This window comes from Hypanus sabinus, unplaced genomic scaffold (assembly GCF_030144855.1).
Source record: "Hypanus sabinus isolate sHypSab1 unplaced genomic scaffold, sHypSab1.hap1 scaffold_1060, whole genome shotgun sequence".
NCBI classification, from domain to species: domain Eukaryota; kingdom Metazoa; phylum Chordata; class Chondrichthyes; order Myliobatiformes; family Dasyatidae; genus Hypanus; species Hypanus sabinus.
The window spans coordinates 116,045-137,489 of NW_026779115.1; the positions used below are offsets into that span (position 1 = coordinate 116,045).

The 21,445-nt window shown below is 48.7% G+C and overlaps 1 protein-coding gene across 1 annotated transcript in view; it reads right to left on the reverse strand.

Annotated features, from left to right (window-relative positions):
• Window positions 1-609: 609 nt before the first annotated feature.
• Window positions 610-21,445, reverse strand: part of LOC132386209 (uncharacterized) — a 32,504-nt gene continuing 11,668 nt past the window's right edge. The window contains exons 2-6 of the mRNA XM_059958489.1: window positions 20,044-20,115; window positions 18,768-18,887; window positions 14,111-14,227; window positions 10,937-11,072; window positions 610-802 (exon numbers count right to left, since the gene is read on the reverse strand). Coding sequence (XP_059814472.1) covers window positions 610-802; window positions 10,937-11,072; window positions 14,111-14,227; window positions 18,768-18,887; window positions 20,044-20,115 — 638 coding nt within the window. The remainder of the gene's footprint in view (window positions 803-10,936; window positions 11,073-14,110; window positions 14,228-18,767; window positions 18,888-20,043; window positions 20,116-21,445) is intronic.

The window sequence follows — 21,445 nt, forward strand, 5'->3', positions numbered from 1 at the left end:
ACGTCGGTCAGGCCGCATTTGGCGTATGGAGTTCAGTTCTGCTTGCCTTGCTCTGAGGGAAATCTCAACGAACTGGAAAGATTGCAGACGGAGATTTCCGAGGATGCTGCCGGGACAGGAGGGATTGAGTTATGGAGCGAGATTGGGAATTCTGAGACTTTTTTCGTTGACTTTATAGAGGTGTAGAAAACCACGTGGGACACAGATAAGGCGAATGCGTGCACTCTATTTCCCCAGGACTGGGGTACGAGAACATTAACGCACATGATCGAGGTGAGAGTAGCTAAAGAAAGAAGCGGGAAGCCAGTTGGGTTAGATAAAAGGGACACAGTGGGATGGGGAGACTGGGCAGAGACAGAGTAGTGAATCGCGGGAGAGATCGGGAAAAGAACGCGAAATTGGGGTAAATGGAGGCAAAAAAGCGCGGTGAGGAAAATGGGGATGAGAGCGACACTTTCGAGGGACGAGGGTGAAGAGAGGGCAAGATGGTGAGTAACATTGCGATAGAAGGAAAGTGGCGAATTCGGTCAGGGTAAGGGGCAGCAGCGCGGAAGGGGTAGAGCGAGTGGTTAAGTGAACTGGAGGAGAAAGAGGGTGTTATCATTGTATTCAAGTCGGTCCCACTGGTTGCCGACAGAGATCCTTTATCATTTCATAAATATCCGGAAACAAATATCCGGACTTCTCACAGATGAAGCCTGTATGAACCTGATCGCAAGGTTTACGCTCAGAGTCATGTGTACATACACCGCACTCGGGGTCTGATCCCGTCATCCGGTACAGGACATTCGAAGCGAATTTCCTGTCAAAGAGAGGTAAAAAATTTCAACGAACCTCCTGCAGTCAGTCCCCAAAACCACTGAAACCCTCCCTCGCCATTGATCTGTGGCACCCTAACATCTCCCACAGCTCCAGTTTCCCAGCATAGCCTTGTGTCAGTCTTCAGAATACTCCCACTGACCCACTCACTCCCTACAGCCCTGGGTCAGTCACCAAAGTAATCCCTGCCCCACTCTCTACCCACATCTGTGTCAGAGACCAGAATAATAACAGTACCCAACCCTCTCTTCACAGGCCCGTGTCAGTCCCCAAAATATTTCCACAGCGCCAGTGTCTCCCAAGGCCCCATGTCAGTCCTTACTCTCTCCCCACAGGCCTGTGCTTTTTGCCTAAATTCTCACACTCAACACTCACACTCAGCACTGCCACCCCACAGATCGCTGTTAGTCCAAGCTACACCCACTGCCTGACTCTCTCCCGTGCCGGTCCCTGAAAAAATCCCACAGCCCAACCCTTTTCGTAGAGACCTGTGTCAATCACCAAAGCATCTCCCGCTTCCCATGCTCTCCTCACGGACGTGTCTCAGTCCCCAGGGTACTCCCACTGAACCATTCTCTCAGCTCAGATCTGTATCTGTCCCCAAAGTACATCCCTCCCTCATTCTCCGCTCATAGACATGTTCCAAGCCCCAATTGCCCCCACTGCCTCACTCTCTCCCACAATCTGGGTCAGTTCCCAAAAGAGCACCATAGCCCCACGGTCCCGTGCGAGTCCCCATAATCCCATTGCATAGCCTTCTCCCTAATGATCTGTGCCAATCACCAAAAGACTCCCACACCGCACTCTCTTCCCACAGCCCATGTCAGTTCCCACATTTGGAGAAGGAAGTCTGACGATCAGAACGGGAGTGCGGCGCGAGCCATTTTTATTTTTTTATTCTTCTCATCGGACTTAAGAGAAGCGGGACTGCGCAGGCGTGTGACGTTGGGCAGTGACGTAGGGAAGATTTGTAAGGACCACAGCTTTATACAGCGGGCAGCGGAGTGAGCCGGGAGCAGAGTGAAGGCTTAAGGGCTTTGCGTCAACGGGCTTAGGTGGAATCGGGCGAAGCAAGGTAGATTCAGTTTCTAATTATCCCTGCTATTTGAGGAAAGGGGGGATTTATGAGTGTGAGGGCAGCTTGTTGTTCTCGCTGTTCGGATGTGGGAGGTCCTGGAGTCTCCCAGCCCCCGGGACGTGTACATCTGCGCCAGGAGCGCCGAGCTGCAGCTCTTAAGGAACCGTGTTAGGGAACTGGAGCTGTCGCTCCATGAACTTCGTCTGGTCCGGGAGAGGAAGAAGATGATAGAGATGAGGTACAGGCAGTTGGTCACACCAGAGCCACAGGAGGCAGAGAGGTGAGTCACGGTTAGGTGAGGGAAGGGGAAGAGTCAGGTACTAGTGAGTACCCCAGTGGCTGTACCACTTGACAATAAGTACTCCAGTTTGAGTACTGTTGGGGGGGCGAGGAGCAACCTAGCTGGGGGAAACGACAGTGGCCTTGCCACCGGCTCAAAGAGTCCGGCCCTGTAGTTCAGAAGGGCAGAGAAAGGAAGAGGAAGGCAGTGTAATAGGGGACTCGGCAGTTATAGGGTCGGATTGGCGATTCTGTGGACGCAGTTAGGAGACCTGAATGGTAGTTTGCCTCCCTCGTGCCAGGGTCCGAGATGTTTCTGATCGCGACCAGGATATCCTGAAGTGGGATAGTAAGTAACCAGAAGTCGTGGTACATATCGGTTACAATGACATAGGTAGGGAAAGCGAAATTGTGCTGAAAGGCGAAGATAGGGAGAAAGGAAGAGAGCTGAGAAGAAGGACCGCAAAGGCAGGAATCTCGCGAAAACTGCCTGTGCCACGCGACAGTGACAGTAGGAATGGAATGAGTTGGAGGATAAATGCGTGGCAAAAGTACTGGAGCATGGGGCATTGATTCAAGTTTCTGGGTTACTGGGTCCTCTTTTGGGGCAGGCGTGACCTGTACAAACAGGATGGGTTACACTTGAATCCTCGGGAGGCAAATATCCTGGCCCGGAGGTTTGCTAAGGCATCCGGGGAGACTTTAAACTAGAATGGCTGGGGGTGGGAATCAATTTGCAGAACCTAGTACAGAGGAGGTTAGTTCACAAATAGAGCAGGCTGGTAGCCAGTCTGTGGGAAGGATATGCAGGAGATAGAGAAGAGGACCGCACAGACCAAAGATATAGGGGAGAAGGAAGAAAAAAGATAATGAAGTTGTTTGTACTGTTGTGTATAAACAGAGAGGAAGAGGTGGAGAGTTTCTTAAATACATCTATTTTAATGCGAGCAGAATTGTAAGAAAGGTGGATGAGCTTATATTATGGATTGATACCTGGAAATATGATGCTGTAGCAATTAGTGAAAAATGTTTGCAGGAGGGGTGTGATTGCCAACTAAATATTCGTGGATTTCTTTGCTTGTCGTGTGATTTAATCGGAGGGGCAAGTGTGGGAGGAGTGGCATTGCTTGTCAAAGAAAATATTACAGAGGTGGCAAGGCAGGATAGACTCGAGGGTTCGTCTAGGGAGACTATCTGTGTGGAATTGAGGAATGGGAATGGTGTAGTAACAGTTACAGTCCACCTAATGGGGAGCCAGAACTGGAGCAACAAATATGTAAGGAGATAGCAGGTATTTGAAGTGATTGTAGGAGATTTTAATTTTCCACACATAGACTGGGAAGTCGATTCTGTTAAAAGGCTGGATGGTTTGGAGTTTTAAAAATGTGTGCTGGATAAATATTTTTTTTAATTACATAGAGGTAATAACTGGAGAAGGGGCAGTGTTGGATCTACTGTTAGGAAATGAGATTGGTCTGGTGACCAAGCTATGATTTGGGGATCACATCGGGTCCAGTGATCACAGTACAATGTTTCAATATAATTATGGAGAAAGATAGAACTGGACCCAGAGTTGAGATTTTTTATTGGAGAAAGGCTAACTTTGAGGAGATGCAAATGGATTTAGATGGAGTGGATTGGGACGATTTGTTTTATGGGAAGATACTAATAGAGAAATGGAGGTCATTTAAAGTTGAAATCTTGAGGGTACAGAATTTTTTATGTTCCTGTTAGGTTGAAAGGAAAGCTTAAGAGTTTGAGAGAGCCATGGTTTTCAAGGGATATTGGAAACCTTATTCGGAAAAAGAGAGATATCTACAACAAATATAGGCAGCATGGAGTAAATGAGGTGCACGAAGAATATAAAGAATATAAAAAGAATCTTAAGCAAGAAATTAGAAAGCTAATAGAATATATGAGGTTTCTTTGCTAGTAAGGTGAAAATAAATCCGAACTGTTTCTGCAGATTTCTTAACAGCAAAAGGATAGTGAAGGATGAAGTTCATCCCTTAGAGAATCAGTGTGGACAGCTATTTGTGGAGCCAAAAGAGATGGGGGAGATTTTGACCAATTTCTTTTCATCATTACTGAATGAGGACGATATTGAATTATAAAAATAAGGCAAACAAGTCGTGTAGTTATCGAAGCTATGATGATTAAAGAAGAGTAAGTACTGAAGCGTTTAAAGAATACAAAAGGTGGAAAAGTCTCCGGGCCCTGATAAGTTAGTGTAGAAATAGCAAGGACTCTGAGAGAAATATTTCAAATGTCATTAGAAAACAGGGATGGTGCCGGAGGATTCGCGTGTTTCTCATGTGGTTCCATTGTTTAAATAGAAATTTAAGAGTAAACCTACCAATTATAAGCGTGCAGGTTTGACGTCGGTGGTGGGTAAACTAATGGAATATAGTCTTCGAGATGGTATATATAATTATCTGGAGAGAAAGGGTCTGTTTAAAAGCAGTAAACATAGATTTGCGCTTGAAAGGTAATGTTTGACAAATTTTATTGAATTTTTTGAAGTGGTGACGATGGAAACTGACGAGGGAAAATCAGTGGAAATTGTCTATAAGGGCTTCAGTAAGGCCTTTGACAAGGTTCCACACGGAAGGTTAGTTTGGAAGGTTCAATCGTTGGTGTTAATATTGAAGTAGTAAAATGGATTCAACAGTGGTTGGATGGGAGATACCAGAGAGTAGTGGTGGATAACTGTTTCTCACGTTGGAGGCCGGTGACTAGTGGTGCGCCTCAGGGATCTCTACTGCGTCCAATGTTGTTTGTCATATACATTAATGATCTGGATGATGGGGTGGGAAATGGGATTAATACGTATGCAGACGATGCTACGATAGGTGCCGTTGTAGACAATGAAGTAGGTTTTCAAAGCCTGCAGAGAGATCTAGGCATAAAGATGGAGTATGCTGGAAGATGGCAGCTGGAGTTTATGCTGATAAGAGTGAGTTGCTACATTTTGGTAGGACTGATCAAAATAGAATATACATGGTAAATGGTAGGGCATTGAGGAATGCAGTAGAACAGAGTGATCTAGGAATAATGGTGCCTTTTTCCCTTGAACGTGGAACCTCATGTGTATATTATGGTGATGAAAGCTAATCAGAGCAATGAGTATAGGAGCTGGGATGTAATGTTAAAATTGTACAAGGCATTGGTGAGGCCAAATTTGTAGGTTTGCGTACAGTTTTTTCACCGAATTATAGGAAAGATGTTACCAAAATAGCTGGAGTACAGAGGAGATTTACTAGAATGTTACCTGTGTTTCAGCACCTGTTGCAGAGAAAGGTTGAATTTATTCTTTGGAGCGTGGAAGGGTGAGAGGGGAATTGATAGAGGTATTTAAAATTATGAAGGGGAAAGGTTGAGTTGACGCAGATAGGCATTTTGCATTGAGAGTATGGGAGATTCGAACAAGAGGACATGAGTTGAGAGTTAACAGGGAAAAGATTAAGGGCAACACTTCTTTACTCAGAGAGTGGTAGCTGTGTGGAACGAGCTTCCAGTAGAAGTGGTAGAGGCAGGATTGATTCTGTCATTTGAAAGAAAAATAGATAGGTTTTGGACAGTAAGCGATCGGTACGGACTAGCAGGGGCGGGATGGCCTGGTTCCGTGCTGTAATTGTCATATGGTTATATTAGTTTTGCTGCAAACTCTCGACCAACAGTCCGTGTCGATCCCGAAACAAATCCAATTGCCCATTCTCTCACCGCAGAACTTCCTCTCTCCAAAACGCCCCGATTACCCACTCTCTCCCCACAGCCCTTGTCAGAGCCCTAACTCGTACCAATGCCCACTCCCTTTAGCAACTCGTGTCTGACCACAATCTAATATCACTGCACACAACCTTCCTGCAGCCTGTGACAGTCCTCAAAATCAATCCACTGCCCACTCGCCTCTCGCAGCCTGTATCAATCCGACGACCCACTTTCTCCCAAAAGCTTACAAGATCCCAAATCTTACCCGTCTTTGCATTTTCCAATCCAGTATGAACTGTCTTGTTCGCTGATAGCTTTGTTAACAAAGTTCTGTGAAATTAAATTGTTATCATTAATGACTGAATTCGCGCAAAATGTCAGGAGAATCACTCTCTGTCTGAGCCCTGGTGAGTTTGAAGAGATGTTATTGAAGGAGCTTAATTCTGTGTCTCACCACAGGAGAATGTGATGCCACGGTGTGGAGGGAGCCTCACTCTGTGACTGACCCGTGGAGAGAATGAAGTGATGGTATTGAATAAGCTTAATTCTGTGTCTCACCACAGGACAATGTGATGCCACGGTGTGGAGGGATCCTCACTCTGTGTCTGAAACCGGGAGTGTGTGATGAGACCGTATGGAGGGATCTCTCTGTGTAGGACCTCGGGTATATGTGAGGTGACGGTGTGGAGGAAGCTTCACTCTGTGTCTGACCCCGGAAATGTGTGACGGGACGGTGTGAAGGAAATTCACTCCGTTTATGACACCGGGAGAGTGTCCTGGAACTAGAAGGAGGGAGCTTCTCACTGTGTCTGACACCGGAAGTGTGAGATGAAACGGTGTGGAGGGAGCTTCACTCTGGTGCGGATTTATCTTCCGTCAATCTGACACGTACCGCTTCTTCGGCTGAATTTATTTCAAGAAGTTTAGAATCAGAGTCCCAGCAATACTGCATTGCTTTATCGTAGGAACGTTTCAACGTAGTTATAAAATAACAGCCGCCTTCATTTCCGATCCAGTACTGGAGACACTCTTGCTCTGGAAAATAGGAAGAAGGAACAGTGAATCTCCCTGGGTACGGTCCATTGCATCCACTGTGAGTCAAACATAGAATGAAGATGCCTCCTCACTGACCCATCACGCACACCTAGTCAAGCACAGAATGAAACCCACTCCTTACCGGTCCCTTAACACTACCAGATCACACACAGAAGGAAGATCGATCCTCACCGTCCCATCACACACTCCCGTGGTCAGACATAGAATGAAGCTCCCACCACACCGTCCGATCGCACAATCCCGGGGTGAGACCCACAGTAAAGCTCCCTCGACACCCTCCCATTATACATTCCCGGGTTCAGACACAGAAAGGAGCGCTCTCCACATTGTTCCATCACACACTTTCGGCGTCAGACATTGTGAAGCATCCTCCACCCCGTCATATTGCATACTCCAGGGGGAAAACACTGCAAGAATCTCCCTCCACTCTGTCCCATAACACAATCCTTGGACCGGTCACAGTGGAGCTCCCACCAGACCGTTCCAGCACACACTCCTTTTAGAAACAGAGTGAAGCTTCCTCCACACCGTCCAAACACATACTCCTGTGGTCGGACACACAGTGAAGCTCCCTCCACATGTTCACGTCACACACTCGCAGGGTGAAAAACACAGTGAATCGCCCCCCACACCGTCCGATCACATACTCCTCTGGTCAGAGCCAGAGGGAATCTTCCTCCACACCGCCCCATCACACACACCAGGGGTCAGATATAAGTGATGATCCCTCCATAGTATTGCTTCACACTCACACTGTGTCAGTCACAAAGTGAAGTTCCTTCCAGTTCATCCTGTCACAGTGGACAGTCAGACGCAGAGTGGCACTCCCTCCATACAGTCCCATCACACTCCCAGGGGTTTCACCCAGTGTGAGCTCCGTATTGCACTGTCCCATCAGACACTCCGGTAAAAGACAGAGTGAAGTTCCCTCCTCACTCTCCCAATGCTCATTCCTGGGGTTAGACACAGAGTGACGCTCCCTCCATACAGTCCCAACACACACCCAGGAGTTTCACCCAGTGTGAGCTCCGTATTGCACTGTCCCATCAGACACTCCGGTAAAAGACAGAGTGAAGTTCCCTCCTCCCTCTCCCAATGCTCATTCCTGGGGTTAGACACAGAGTGATGCTCCCTGCATAGCATCCCATCGCAAACACAGTGTGTCAGACACAGAGTAAAGCTCACTCCACACTGTTCCATCACACACTCCCGGGGTCAGAAACAGGGTGAGACTCCCTCGAAACTGCCACATTATACGTTCCCCGGGTCAAATACAAACTACCCTCACACCCTTCTATCACACGTTTCCGTCGTCAGAATCAAACTGAAGCTCGTTCACTCCGTCCTATCACACTCAACTGCTGTCAGAATCAAATTAAAACTCCCGCCACGGCACCCAATTACACATTCGAGGGACCCCTGACCAGGTGTAGCTCCCTCAATTCCGCCCCATCACAATCTTCAGGAGTCAGGTAAAAGCTCATTTCCGCCATACTCTCACAGAGATCCTGAGGGATGGACAGAAATAGAATTTCACTTCCTGCTGTCCCATCACACACTCCCGGGGAGAGACATATGAATTAGCTCCCTCCACAATTTCCAATCACGCAACCCGTTGCCAGACACTGAGGGACTCTCCTTTAGCACGGAATCCAGGAGTAAACATAGATCGGAAATCCCTCATACTATTACATCATACCCAGCTGGGGTCAGACACAGAGTGAAGCTCTCTTTTGCTACGGCCCCATCACATACTCATGGATTCAAACTGCACGCTGCTTACTGTCAAATCACACGCTCTTACGGATAGACACAGTGTGAATCTCCCCCCATACCGTCCCATCACACACACCCGGGGTCAGACGCACAGTGAATCTCCCTCCATACCGTCCCATCACACTCACCCGGGGTCAGACACAAAGTGAATCTCCCTCCACACCGTCCCATCACACACTCCCGGGGTCAGAGACACAGTGAGTCTCCCTCCACACCGTCCCATCACACACTCCCCGGGTCGGACACAGAGTGAATCTCCCTCCATACCGTCCTAACACACTCTCCCGGTGTCAGAAACAGAGTGAATCTCCCTCCACACCGTCCTATCACACTCACCCGAGATCAGACTCAGAGTGAATCTCCGTCCACACCATCCTATCGCACACTCCGTGGGTCAGAATCAGAGTGAATCACCCACCATACCGTCCCATCACACACACCCGAGGACAGAATCGCAATGAAACTACTTCGGCACCGTCCCATTACAGCCTCCCGTGTCAGTTATAGAGTAGAGGTCCCTGCAGACCATTCAACCATACACTGCCTGACTGGGCAGACAGAAATTTGTGTTCCATCCTCAACGTCACGTCACGCACTCTCAGGGACAAATGAAGAATGAAGCTGTTGTTTGACGATCCAATTATACTCTCCCAGTGTCAAACACAGAGTGATTCTCCTACCACTCTGTCCCATCACACAAGACCGGGCTCGGTCTCAGACTGAAGCTTTCTCTCCACCACACTATCACACACTCATTGGGTCAAACATGGAGTGAAGCTCACTGCATGCTCTCCCATCACGAGGACCTGCGGGCAAAACCTGAGTGAGCATCCCCAACACTTCCCCAACACACTCCCCGTGGTCAGATAGGAAATTAAACACTCTCTGTACAATCCCGCCGCATACTCCCGTGGTCAGACTCAGTATGAACCTCCTTCTACCAGGTGACATCAAATAACCCAGGGGTCAGAGAACGGGCGATGCTCATCCCCACCCCCCTCCACACCGTCCCATCACACATTTTCGAGCATATCACAGTGTAAATCTCCCTCCTTACGCCCTCCTTACATCACACTCCTCCTGGCGAGTCACAGAGTGAAGATCTCTCTCAAACGTCCCCTCACGCTCAACTGTGCTCACACACAAAGCGAAGTTGTGCCCACGCTCTCCCATGGCACATTGACGGTTCAGACTCGCTCCACAACATCCAATCACACAGTACGAAGTCACATAGAATGAACGGCCCTCTACACTGTCCCCTCACACAGTCCCAGAGTCAGACACAGTCGGTCTCTCTCCACGATCCCATTACTCACTCCGGGAGTCAGACACAGAGTGATGCTCCTTCCACACTGTCCAATCACACACACACAGAATAAGACACAGAGTGATGTTCCCTCTGTTCCGTCCCATACCTCACTCTGGGATTCAGACACAGAAGCTTTCTCTCTGCGATCTCATTACTCACTCCCGGATTCAGACACAGTGAATCTCCCTCCACACCGTCCCATCACACAGTCCCGGGGTCAGAAACAGAGTGAATCTCCCTCCAAACCGTCACATCACACACTCCCGGGGTCAGAAACAGCGGGAATCTCCCACCACACCGTCCCATCACACACCCCCGGATTCAGACACAGAGTGAATCTCCCTCCAGATCGTCCCATCACACAACCCCGGATTCAGACACAGAGTGATGCCCCCGCTACACTGTCTCGTCGCACACGCCCGGATTCAGAATGAAACGCTCTCTCCCATGACACACTTCAGCGGTCAGAGATGGGGTGAATCTTTCTGGGGACTGTCCCATCACAAGGTCTCGCTGTCAGACACAGAGTGAAGCTGGATCCATACTGTCCCATCAGACATTCCCGGAGTGAGACATAAAGTGAAGTTGTAATGTTACGTCTCACAATCCGGTGTTCAGACATAGAGTGAATCCATCTCCACAACGTCCCATCACACTCTCCTAGATTCAGTGACAACGGGAAACTCCCTCCATGCAGCCCCATCACACACTCACTGGGTCAAACACAGAGTGAATCATCCGCCATACCATCTCTTCACACACTCCCGATGTCAAGCACAGAGTGACGCTTCCTCTCTCCATGCCTGCCCTGTGATGAGGAACGGGTGAAAGTGGGGGATGATGCCTCACCTCTTCTGCTGGTCAACAATTCACAGATTTGAGCCTTGGTTTCGTTTGCAAATCTGTACTTCGTCTCCATCTCAGTGAACTGGTGACGAAGAACGGACAGATTAGAGTTGAGCGCAGAAAGCTTGGATTGAAGGGTTGAGTTTAACTCATTGTAGTTTCGGTCGGAGGTGATCTTAGACTGACGAACCTGAGACACTGAGAGAGATGGTGAGAATGTTTTGCATTTACGTGAGTCAGCGTCACGCTACCGAACGGGTCACACAGTGTTGAGTCAGTGTCACGGTGAAGGGTGTCACAGTGAAGGATATGCTCTGGACACAGTGAGAGTTGTCGGCGCCACCTTGAGGGTCGTGTCTATATCACGCTAGGGGATATATCAATGTCCCGGTGAAGGTTTTGTTGTTACCATGGGGGTCTGCGTCAGTATCGTGCGGGGCATGTCCGAGTTGCTGTGAGGAACGTGCCGGCGTCACTGTGATAGGTGTCTCCGTGCCCCGGCGAGAGGTGACAATGACGTATCACGGTCTCATGGTGTGGGGTGAGCTGGTTGCAAAGTGAAGGGTCCGTCAGTGCCACGGTGAGAGAAGTGTCATGGCCACTGTGTGTGTGAGAGTGACACGCTGAGGTGTGCGTCGGTGCAACGGATAGTTCTATGTCGATCTCATTGTGTCATTGTGAATTTAGCTGTCGGTATCTGGTGAGGGGTTGCCTGTGTCAGGGTGAGGTCAGGGTAATTGCCTCAGTGAGAGGTGCATCAGTGTTATGTTGAGGAGTGATACTGTCTCGGTAAGTGGTGTTACAGTGATATGTGAGTCTTTGTCACGATGCGATGCCGAGAGGATCACGCTGAGGTGGGTGAACGTGTCACGATGTACGGTACCTCAGTGTCACGGTGAAGAGCGTGTCGGTGTCACTGTGAGGTGTGTGTCGGTGTCACTGTTAAGAAATGTATCATTGAAACGTCAGGGGCATGTCGATATTACAGTGAGAGGTATGTTGCCGTCAGTGTGACAGCCACTTGTGTGTTCCGGCGACGGTCGTGTCATTGTCGCGGTGAGGAGAGTATCTGGGTCTCGTTGAAGTTTGTGACCGTGCTACTGTAACAGCATTGTTGATGTGATGGTTAATGGCGTGTCGGTCTCAGCATGAGACTTGATTGCGTTACGGTAAAGGCTATGTTTTTATCACTGTCTGGGGTGTGTCTGTATTACAGAACATAGAATAGTACAACACAGTACAGGCCCACAATGTTGTTCCGACCCCTTAAACGCTACCTTCACTATAACCTACCACCTTAAACTCCTCCATATACCTGTCTCGTAGTCTCTTAAATATCACTGGTGTGTCTACCTCCACCACTGAGACAGGAGGTGCATTCCACTCACCAACCACTCTCTCAGTAAAAAAAAACCTCTAATATCCCCCTTGAACATCCCACCCCTAGCCACATCCTCTTGTTTTGAGCAGTGGTGACCTGCGGAAGAGGTACTTGCTGTCCATTCTATCTATTCCTCTTAATATCTTGTATACCTGTATCTTGTCTTGTCTCATCTTCCTTCCCTCCAAAGAGTAAAGCCATAGCTCTCTTAATTTTTTGATCATCATGCTTACACTCTGAACCAGGCAGCATCTCCTCTGTACCCTTTCTAACGCTTCCACAACCTTCCGACAGTGCGGAGATCAGAAGGGGACACCAGTACTCCAAGTGTGACCTAACCAGATCTTTATGGAGCTGCATCATTGCATCGCGACTCTTAAACTCTATCCCTCCACTTATGAAAGCTAACAAACATAATCGTTTTAACTACCCTATCTACCTGTGAGGCCACTTTCAGGGATCTGTGGACATGTACACCCAGTTCCCTCTGATCCACCACACTACCAAGTATCCTGCCGTTTACTCTGCACTCTGCATTGGAGTTTGCCCTTCCAAAGTGTACCACCTCAAGCTTCTCCGGGTTGAAATCCACGTGCCACAAAAACAGCCCACGTCTGCAACCCATCAATTCCCTCTGCAATCTTCGACAATCCTCAACACTATCCATAAGACCACCAACCTTTGTATCGTCTCTAAACTTGCCAACCCACCCTTCTGCCACCACATCCATGTAGTTAATAAAATCACGAAAAGCAGAGGGTCGAGAACCGATCCTTGTGCAACACCACTGGTCACAGCCATCCAATCCGTCTGCATTCCCTCCACCACGACACTGTGCTTTCTCCAGGCAAGCCCATTGTGAATCCAACTGGCCAAGCGTCCCTGGATCCCGTGCCTTCTGACATTCTAAATAAGCTCTACCGTGTGGAACTTTATCAAATACCATTCTAAATTCCATGTATATCACAACCACTGCACTATCCACATCTATATGCCTGGTCACCTCCTCAGGTAATTCTATCAGACTTGTTAGACAACATCTGCCCCTCACTAAACCAAGCTGACTGTCCCTGTTTAGACCATGATCCCTATATGCCAATAGGTTTTATCTCTAAGAATCTTTTCCAACAGCTTTTCCACCACGGACGGAACACTCACTGGGTTATAATTACCCGCACTATCCCTACCTCCTTATTTGAACAGGAGGGCAAAATGCGCCTCCCTCCAATCATCCCGGACCATTCCCGTGGACAACGCGGACATAATGATCCTACCCAGAGGCTCAACAATCTCTTCTCTCCCCTCGAGAAGCAGCCTGGGGAATATTCTATTATGGACCGGTGACTTATCCGTCTGGATGTATTTAATCAACTACAACAGCTCCTCTCCCTTAGTATCAACATGCTCCTGAACATCAATCTCCCTCATATTGTCCTCACCCTCATCAAGTTCCCTTTCCTTGGTGCATACCGAAGAGAAGTATTCATTGAGGACCTCGCTCACTTCCACAGTCTCCAGGCGCATCTTCCCACCTTTACCTCTAATCGCTCCTGCCTTCACTCCTGTCATCCTTTTGATCTTCACATAATTGAAGAATACCTTGGGTTTACCCTATTGGCCAAAACCTTCTCTTGCTTCCTCCTTTCTGTCCACATCCCCTTTTTCATCTCTTTTCTTTCTAACCTACGTTCCTCAATAGAACCATCTGATCCTTTCTTCCTAATCTTCATGTATGCTGCCTTCTTCCATCGATGTTACAGTAAGGGGGTAGGTTTCACTGTTGTGTTTTACAATCTCAGTATATTCCACTCTCTTTATTTACGGTCTGTCTCCATTCGGAGACGGTTCCACTCACCATAGATCGAGAGACTGGCCACAGTCACGATGAGGGCGGATGTAACTAGGCAGAGGAGGCAGATCAGACGGTACGGTCTATTTCCGATCTTCACTTTCGACTCCTGTTCTACCGCAGCTGTGGAGACACCATACGACCATAAGATCACAATAAATATTTAATAAGACAATAGGAGCTACTGAATGAATACTTTACTTCAGTATCTTAGTGACTGTAGTGATGACTTGCAGCAGACTGCAAGGCCTGAGTATGCAGATGTTACGAAAGAGGATGAAATGGAGCATTTGGAAAACATCAAATTGGATAAATCTCCGGTACCGGACGAAATATACCTCAGGCTCCTGTGGGCGGCGAGGGAAGAGATTGCTGAGGCTCTGGCAATGATCTTTGCGTCATCAATGGAGAAGTGGGATGTTCAGGAGGATTGGAAGTTTGCGGATGTCGTTCCTTTATTCAAAAACAGGAGAGGCGATAACCCAGGAAATTATAGACCAGTGAGTCTTACCTCAGCGGTTGGTAAGTTAACGGAGAATATCCTGAGAGGCAGGATTTATGAACATTTGGAGAGGTATAATATGTTTAGGGTTTGTCGGCATGACTTTGTACAGGGCAGATCGTGCCTTGCGAGACTGATTGAATATTTGTGGAGATGTGGCTAAACACATTGATAAGGAAGAACAGTTGATGGATTTCAACAAATAATTATATAAGGTAGCCCATGCAAGGCTTTCTGAGAAAGTAAGGAGGAATGCGATCCAAGGGGATATTGCTTTGTGGATCCACAACTGGCTTGCCCACAGAAGGGAAAGATTGGGTGCAGACGGGTCATATTCTGCACAGAATTCGGTCACCAGAGGAGTGCAACAGGATCTATTCTGGGACCTTCTTCGTGACTTTTATAAATTAACTGGTTGAAGATGTGGAGGGATGGGTCCGTAAGTTTGCTGATGACCCAATGTTTAGAGGTGTTGTGGATAGTTTGGAGGGCTGTCAGAGGTTACAGCGGGACATTGATAGGGTGCAAAACCGGGCTAAGAAATGACATATGGAGTTCAACCCAGCGAAGTGTGAAGTGGTTCATTTTGATAGGTCAAATACGATGGCAGATTACAGTACTAATGGTAAGACTAGGGGCAGTGTGGAGATCAGAGGGATCTTGGGGTCCTAGCTCAAAGCTGCGCAGGTTGACTCTGTTATTAAGAAGACGTAAATTTATTTTGGCCTTCGTCAATCGTGGAATTGAATTTAGGAGCCGAGAGCTAATGTTGCAGCTATATAGGACCCTGGTCAGACCCCACTTGGAGTACTATGCTCAGCTCTGGTAGCCTCTACAGGAACGTCGTAGAATCCATATAAAGGGTGCAGAGGAGATTCAGAAGACTGTTTACTGGAGTTGAGACCATGCATTATGAGAATAGGTTGAGTGAAATCAACTTTTTTCCTTGGAACGACGGAGGATGAGAGGTGACCAGATTTGAGGTGTACAAGAGGCATGGATCGTGTGGATAGTCAGAGGCTTCTTCTCAGGACTGAAATCGCTCGCAGAAAAGGACATGCTTTTAAGGTGCTTGGAAGTAGGTACAGAGGAGGTGTCGGGGTAAGATTTTTTTTTACTCAGAGAGTGGTGAGGCTGCAGGAAGCGGTGGTGGAGGCGAAACAGATAGGATCTTTCACAGGACTCATGGATGGTAACATCGAGCTTAGAAAAATAGAGGGTTCTGGGTAAAGACTAGGTCGCCAGAAGGTAGGGACGTGTTCTTTTCAACTTTTTGGCTGAAGAGCCTGTAATGTGCTGTATGTTTTCTTTGTTTGAAAGGTTCTTTGTACATCACAAACAGGAGAGGTGCATGCAAACTTTAACACTGAGAGGTGCACACTGACGTTAACACTGAGAGGTGCACACTGACTTTAACACTGAGAGGTGCACACTGACTTTAACACTGAGAGTTGCACGCTGACTTTAACACTGAGAGGTGCACACTGACTTTAACACTGAGAGTTGCACACTGACTTTAACACTGAGAGTTGCACACTGACTTTAACACTGAGAGGTGCACACTGACTTTAACATTGAGAGGTGCACACTGACTTTAACACTGAGAGTTGCACACTGACTTTAACACTGAGAGTTGCACACTGGCTTTAACACTGAGAGGTGCACACTGACTTTAACACTGAGAGTTGCACGCTGACTTTAACACTGAGAGGTGCACACTGACTTTAACACTGAGAGGTGCACACTGACTTTAACACTGAGAGAGGTGCACACTGACTTTAACACTGAGAGGTGCGCGCTGACGTTAACACTGAGAGGTGCACACTGACTTTAACACTGAGAGGTGCACACTGACTTTAACACTGAGAGGTGCACACTGACTTTAACACTGAGAGGTGCACGCTGCCTTTAACACTGAGAGGTGCACACTGACTTTAACACTGAGAGGTGCACACTGACTTTAACACTGAGAGGTGCACACTGACTTTAACACTGAGAGAGGTGCACACTGACTTTAACACTGAGAGGTGCGCGCTGACGTTAACACTGAGAGGTGCACGCTGATTTTAACACTGAGAGGTGCACACTGACTTTAACACTGAGAGGTGCACACTGACTTTAACACTGAGAGGTGCACGCTGCCTTTAACACTGAGAGGTGCACACTGACTTTAACACTGAGAGATGCACGCTGACTTTAACACTGAGAGGTGCACACTGACTTTAACACTGAGAGGTGCACACTGACTTTAACACTGAGAGGTGCACACTGACTTTAACACTGAGAAGTGCACACTGACTTTAACACTGAGAGATGCACGCTGACTTTAACACTGAGAGGTGCACGCTGCCTTTAACACTGAGAGGTGCACACTGACTTTAACACTGAGAGATGCACGCTGACTTTAACACTGAGAGGTGCACACTGACTTTAACACTGAGAGGTGCACACTGACTTTAACACTGAGAGGTGCACACTGACTTTAACACTGAGAAGTGCACACTGACTTTAACACTGAGAGATGCACGCTGACTTTAACACTGAGAGGTGCGCGCTGACGTTAACACTGAGAGTTGCACACTGACTTTAACACTGAGAGTTGCACACTGACTTTAACACTGAGAGGTGCACACTGACTTTAACATTGAGAGGTGCACACTGACTTTAACACTGAGAGTTGCACACTGACTTTAACACTGAGAGTTGCACACTGACTTTAACACTGAGAGGTGCACACTGACTTTAACACTGAGAGTTGCACGCTGACTTTAACACTGAGAGGTGCACACTGACTTTAACACTGAGAGGTGCACACTGACTTTAACACTGAGAGATGCACGCTGACTTTAACACTGAGAGGTGCGCGCTGACGTTAACACTGAGAGGTGCACACTGACTTTAACACTGAGAGGTGCACACTGACTTTAACAAATATTGTTACAAGGTCCCAAATGGTAGTGCACTCTGGGAGATGGAAGGGGGGAGCGAGGGACGAAGAAAGAAAGGAGTGGTGAGAGAGGGAGGGAGGGGGGAGATCCTGAAGTTGGAAGATGGAGGAACGAGAGAGATACTTGATGCCCTGAGACCAGACAGAGTTGTCGGGCTAAAATGATCGGGAAGGACAGATCAGGCACGGGGACTAGATGTAATCTACCTGGATTTTAACAAGGTCTCAGATGGTACACTGTTCTGGAAGATGATCGTACAGGAGTCGGGAGGTCACGTGGCAGATGCACCGTGACGCCGCTCTTGTTCAGTGTCGGTCGCCCTGATGACGGAAAGGCCACGATGCCAGAATATTTATGAGTATGTTGGACTCGGGGGAGTGAGGCATGGAGAGAGGTCAGACAGGTCGGCATTTTATTCTTTGTATTGCAGGGGTAACCTTACAGCGTTGTATAAAACCTCGAGGTGCGCAGGCAGGGTGAACAAGCACAGACGTTCCTCAGGTCCGGGGTATGAGGAACCAGAAGGCACAGGATTGAGGTGAGAGTCGATGGCGTGAAAGTAGAGAGATGTGTGAGGGAGTGGTGTTAGAGAGGAAGGAGGTAGACAGGGTCGAGAGGGGTAAAAAGAAAGTGAGAGTGAGAGCATAGGGGTGGAGAGAGAGACGGAGAGTGGGGCGGAAGAGGAATTGTGGGGATATGGGGAGAAACTGGTGAATAGATGGGGAAATGTTTGTAGTAGATTAGTTGGGGAGAATCGGGAACCGAGTAGTGGAGGTGACTGGGGTAGCAGAGGAGCAGAGTGAGAGGGGTGCGTGGTGTGGGAAGAAGGGGGAGTGAGAGTAGAGCAGAGAAAATGAGGAGAACGAGGATGTTACCGGATTGGAAGGAGAAATTTATGGATAGAGATCGGTCAGGTTGGGACTTTAATTCTTGGAGTGTTGGGGTAAACATACAAAGGCGTATGAAACCACGAGCGGTGAGTGCGTGCAGTTATTTTCCACAGACTTGGACAATCGAGGACCAGAGCGCACAAGTCTAAGTTGAAGGAGAAATAGGATTTAATTGGGACCCGTGTGACAATCTATCATTACCCAGATGGTTGTCAGTCTATGGAACGAGCTGACAGAGGAGGTGGTCCAAGCAGATGGAGTACAAACACTTAGGAGTATGAGACTGACCACTCCAAAATGACGTCATCACTGTGAACTCTGACCTGTTGGTGCGCTGGTTGACAGCCCGCCGGGTCCCGAGGAAATGGGCGGATCTTCGTCCTCATCGATACGGGGTTTCTTTTTCCGAAAGTTCAGCATGGAGTAGGTAGAGTTCAGTCCGTCTGGGAGGAAAAGAGAGAGAGACAGGCAGATTAGGAAGAGAGTGAGAGCGGGAGGGAATGGGGGATGGAGTCGGGGAGACAGAGGGGAAAGTGAAGGGAGAGAGGGTATGAGGTATCAAGATAGAGGGTGAGGGAGAGCGGGGAGAGAGAGGACAGAGACGTGGAAGAGAGAAGGAGAAAACTCCGGACAGAGAGGGGAGAGCGCGATGTGGGCATTGGACAGGAAAATGCGAGCGAAAGAACGGGGAGAGAAAGGGAAAGGGGGCAGAGAGTGTCGAGGGGAGCGGAGTGAGAGGCGTGAGAGATGAATGGAGGGGAATGAGAAGGGAGAGGGAAGGTGGGCGGAAGTGGGAGAGGGAGGAGGAAGCGAGAACAAGAGAATTTCAGTGAGAGGGGAAATTGCAAGCTGGGAGAACGTCGGGGAGCGGGAGAAATGGATGGAGAGAAAGAGAAAGCGTGGAGGGGAGATGAGTGGCAAATTTCGAGACAGTGAGAGATGGGAAGAATAGGCGTGGTTGACGGGGGTATGAGAGTGATCAAGGAAAGCGCGATAGAGAGGGAGTTCGAGATTGTTAGAAACGGTGGCTGTGATAGAAGAGAGTGCGGAGGGAGTGTGGGCAATGAGAGAGGACGGAGAGTACGGGACAGTTGGGTACAGTAGGGGAAATAGTGTGAGGGAGAGACAGGGGATGGAGCGAGAGAGGAGACGGCGTGATAGAAGGGAAAAAGATTGAAAAGAGAGTGGTGTTAGAAAAGGGAGAGGGAGTTAAGATTTAATACCGAGCTGCTTCTCCGCGTCTCACAAACAGTCCTGCTTCCTCACTACAACAACATGAATCTAACTGATCTCCACCACCCATTCCCCACATCGCTTGCTCCTCGTGGCGCCTTCCTCTGCATACCATGCCATCTTCCCACAGCACTCCCTCCACAATCCATCCCACGGCGCTACCTCTAATTCGCCCCTCCCAGGGTGCAACACTCCGCACCGATCCTCAAACAGAAAATCCACCCCCCTTCGCATCTCTCACGCGTTCCCACCGTGTTATTCACAAACAGGGAATCATTAGGGTCAACTGGACGTTTGTCCTGAGATCTCGCGACAGGATTGGACACGTCACCTTAACAGGGACGAAGTAACAAAGATGAAACTGACCTCGATCAGTCCGGACTCGGGTTGCCGAGAGGGTCTTGAAATTTACATCCGCGTACAGCACATCAGGTTCAGCTGGACACAGAAGATTGAGGGTCAGACACAGAGTGAATCTCCCTCGGGACGGTTCCATCACAAACTCCTGGGGTCAGACACAGAGTGATGCTCCCACCCCATGGTCCTATCACACACGACTGGGGTCAGTCATCGACTGAAGCTCCCTCCACGTTGCCCTAGGGGGCCTTTCGATAATCCGATAAAAACGGGGCAGAAGCCGTCCTTGAGAGTGGTGGGACGAGCTTCCGTAACGTTCTTCCCGATGGGAGTGAGTGCGGCGGGTTTGTTTGGGGGTCTATGTTTATGCTGGTTACTTCACGGAGACAGCAGGAAATGTAGACAGTGTCCATGGATGTAGACACGTCATATTTCCATCTTTGGAGTAAGACAGCAGGGTGGCTCTTTAGGGCAGAGTACCAGACGTGATGGATAGGGTCTTTAATGAGCTATTGTTGGGTTCCACTGTATAAGGGGGTGGGGTCAGGGGGGATTAGACTGACCGATTTGATTGCGTAGGACCTGTTTCACTGATTGGTTGGTAAAATGTACACTGACAAATACTGTCACAAGATCCCAGATGGTAGATCACTCTGGGAGATGGAAGAGTGGACGGGAGGGACGAAGAAAGAAAGGAGCGGTGAGAGAGGGCGGGAGGGCGAAGATCCGGATGGTGGAAGTTGGAGGAGGGAGAGAGATACGGATGGCCTGAGACCGAGGGATAGTCGCCGGGGATACTATAATCGGGAAGGACTGATCAGGCCCGGGGAGTAGATGACATCTACCTAGACTTTAACAATTTCTCAGATGGTACACTGAGATGGAAGATGATGGTACAGGAGTCGGGAGATCACGTTGCAGATGTCCAGTGACGCCGCTCTTGTTCAGTGTCGGTCGCCCTGATATAGGAAAGGCCACTGTGCTGGAAGGTTTACGAGGATGTTGGACTCGGGGGAGTGAGGCATGGAGATAGGTCGGGCAGGTCGGGACTTGATTCCTTGGAGCGCAGGGGCGACCTTACAGAAATGTATAAAACCAAGACGGGCGCAGGCTGGGTGAATGAGCACAGACGTTCCTCAGGACCGGGGTATCGGGAACAACTGGGCAGAGGATTGACGTGAGAGTCGATGGCGACGAGGGAGAAGGTTGAGGAAACGCGGAGGCTATTTTAGAGAGAACGGACAGAGACGGGCGAGAGAAAGGGTGGGAGAGGAAATAGGGAGAGGAGAGAGTGGGGTGGGAGTGGGTGAGGGTGGGACGACGGAGAAGAATGGAACGGATGTGCAGAAAGAAGGCCATAGATTTGTAGGAGTGCAGGAGAGTGGTGGGGGAGATACATGACGCGAGCAAA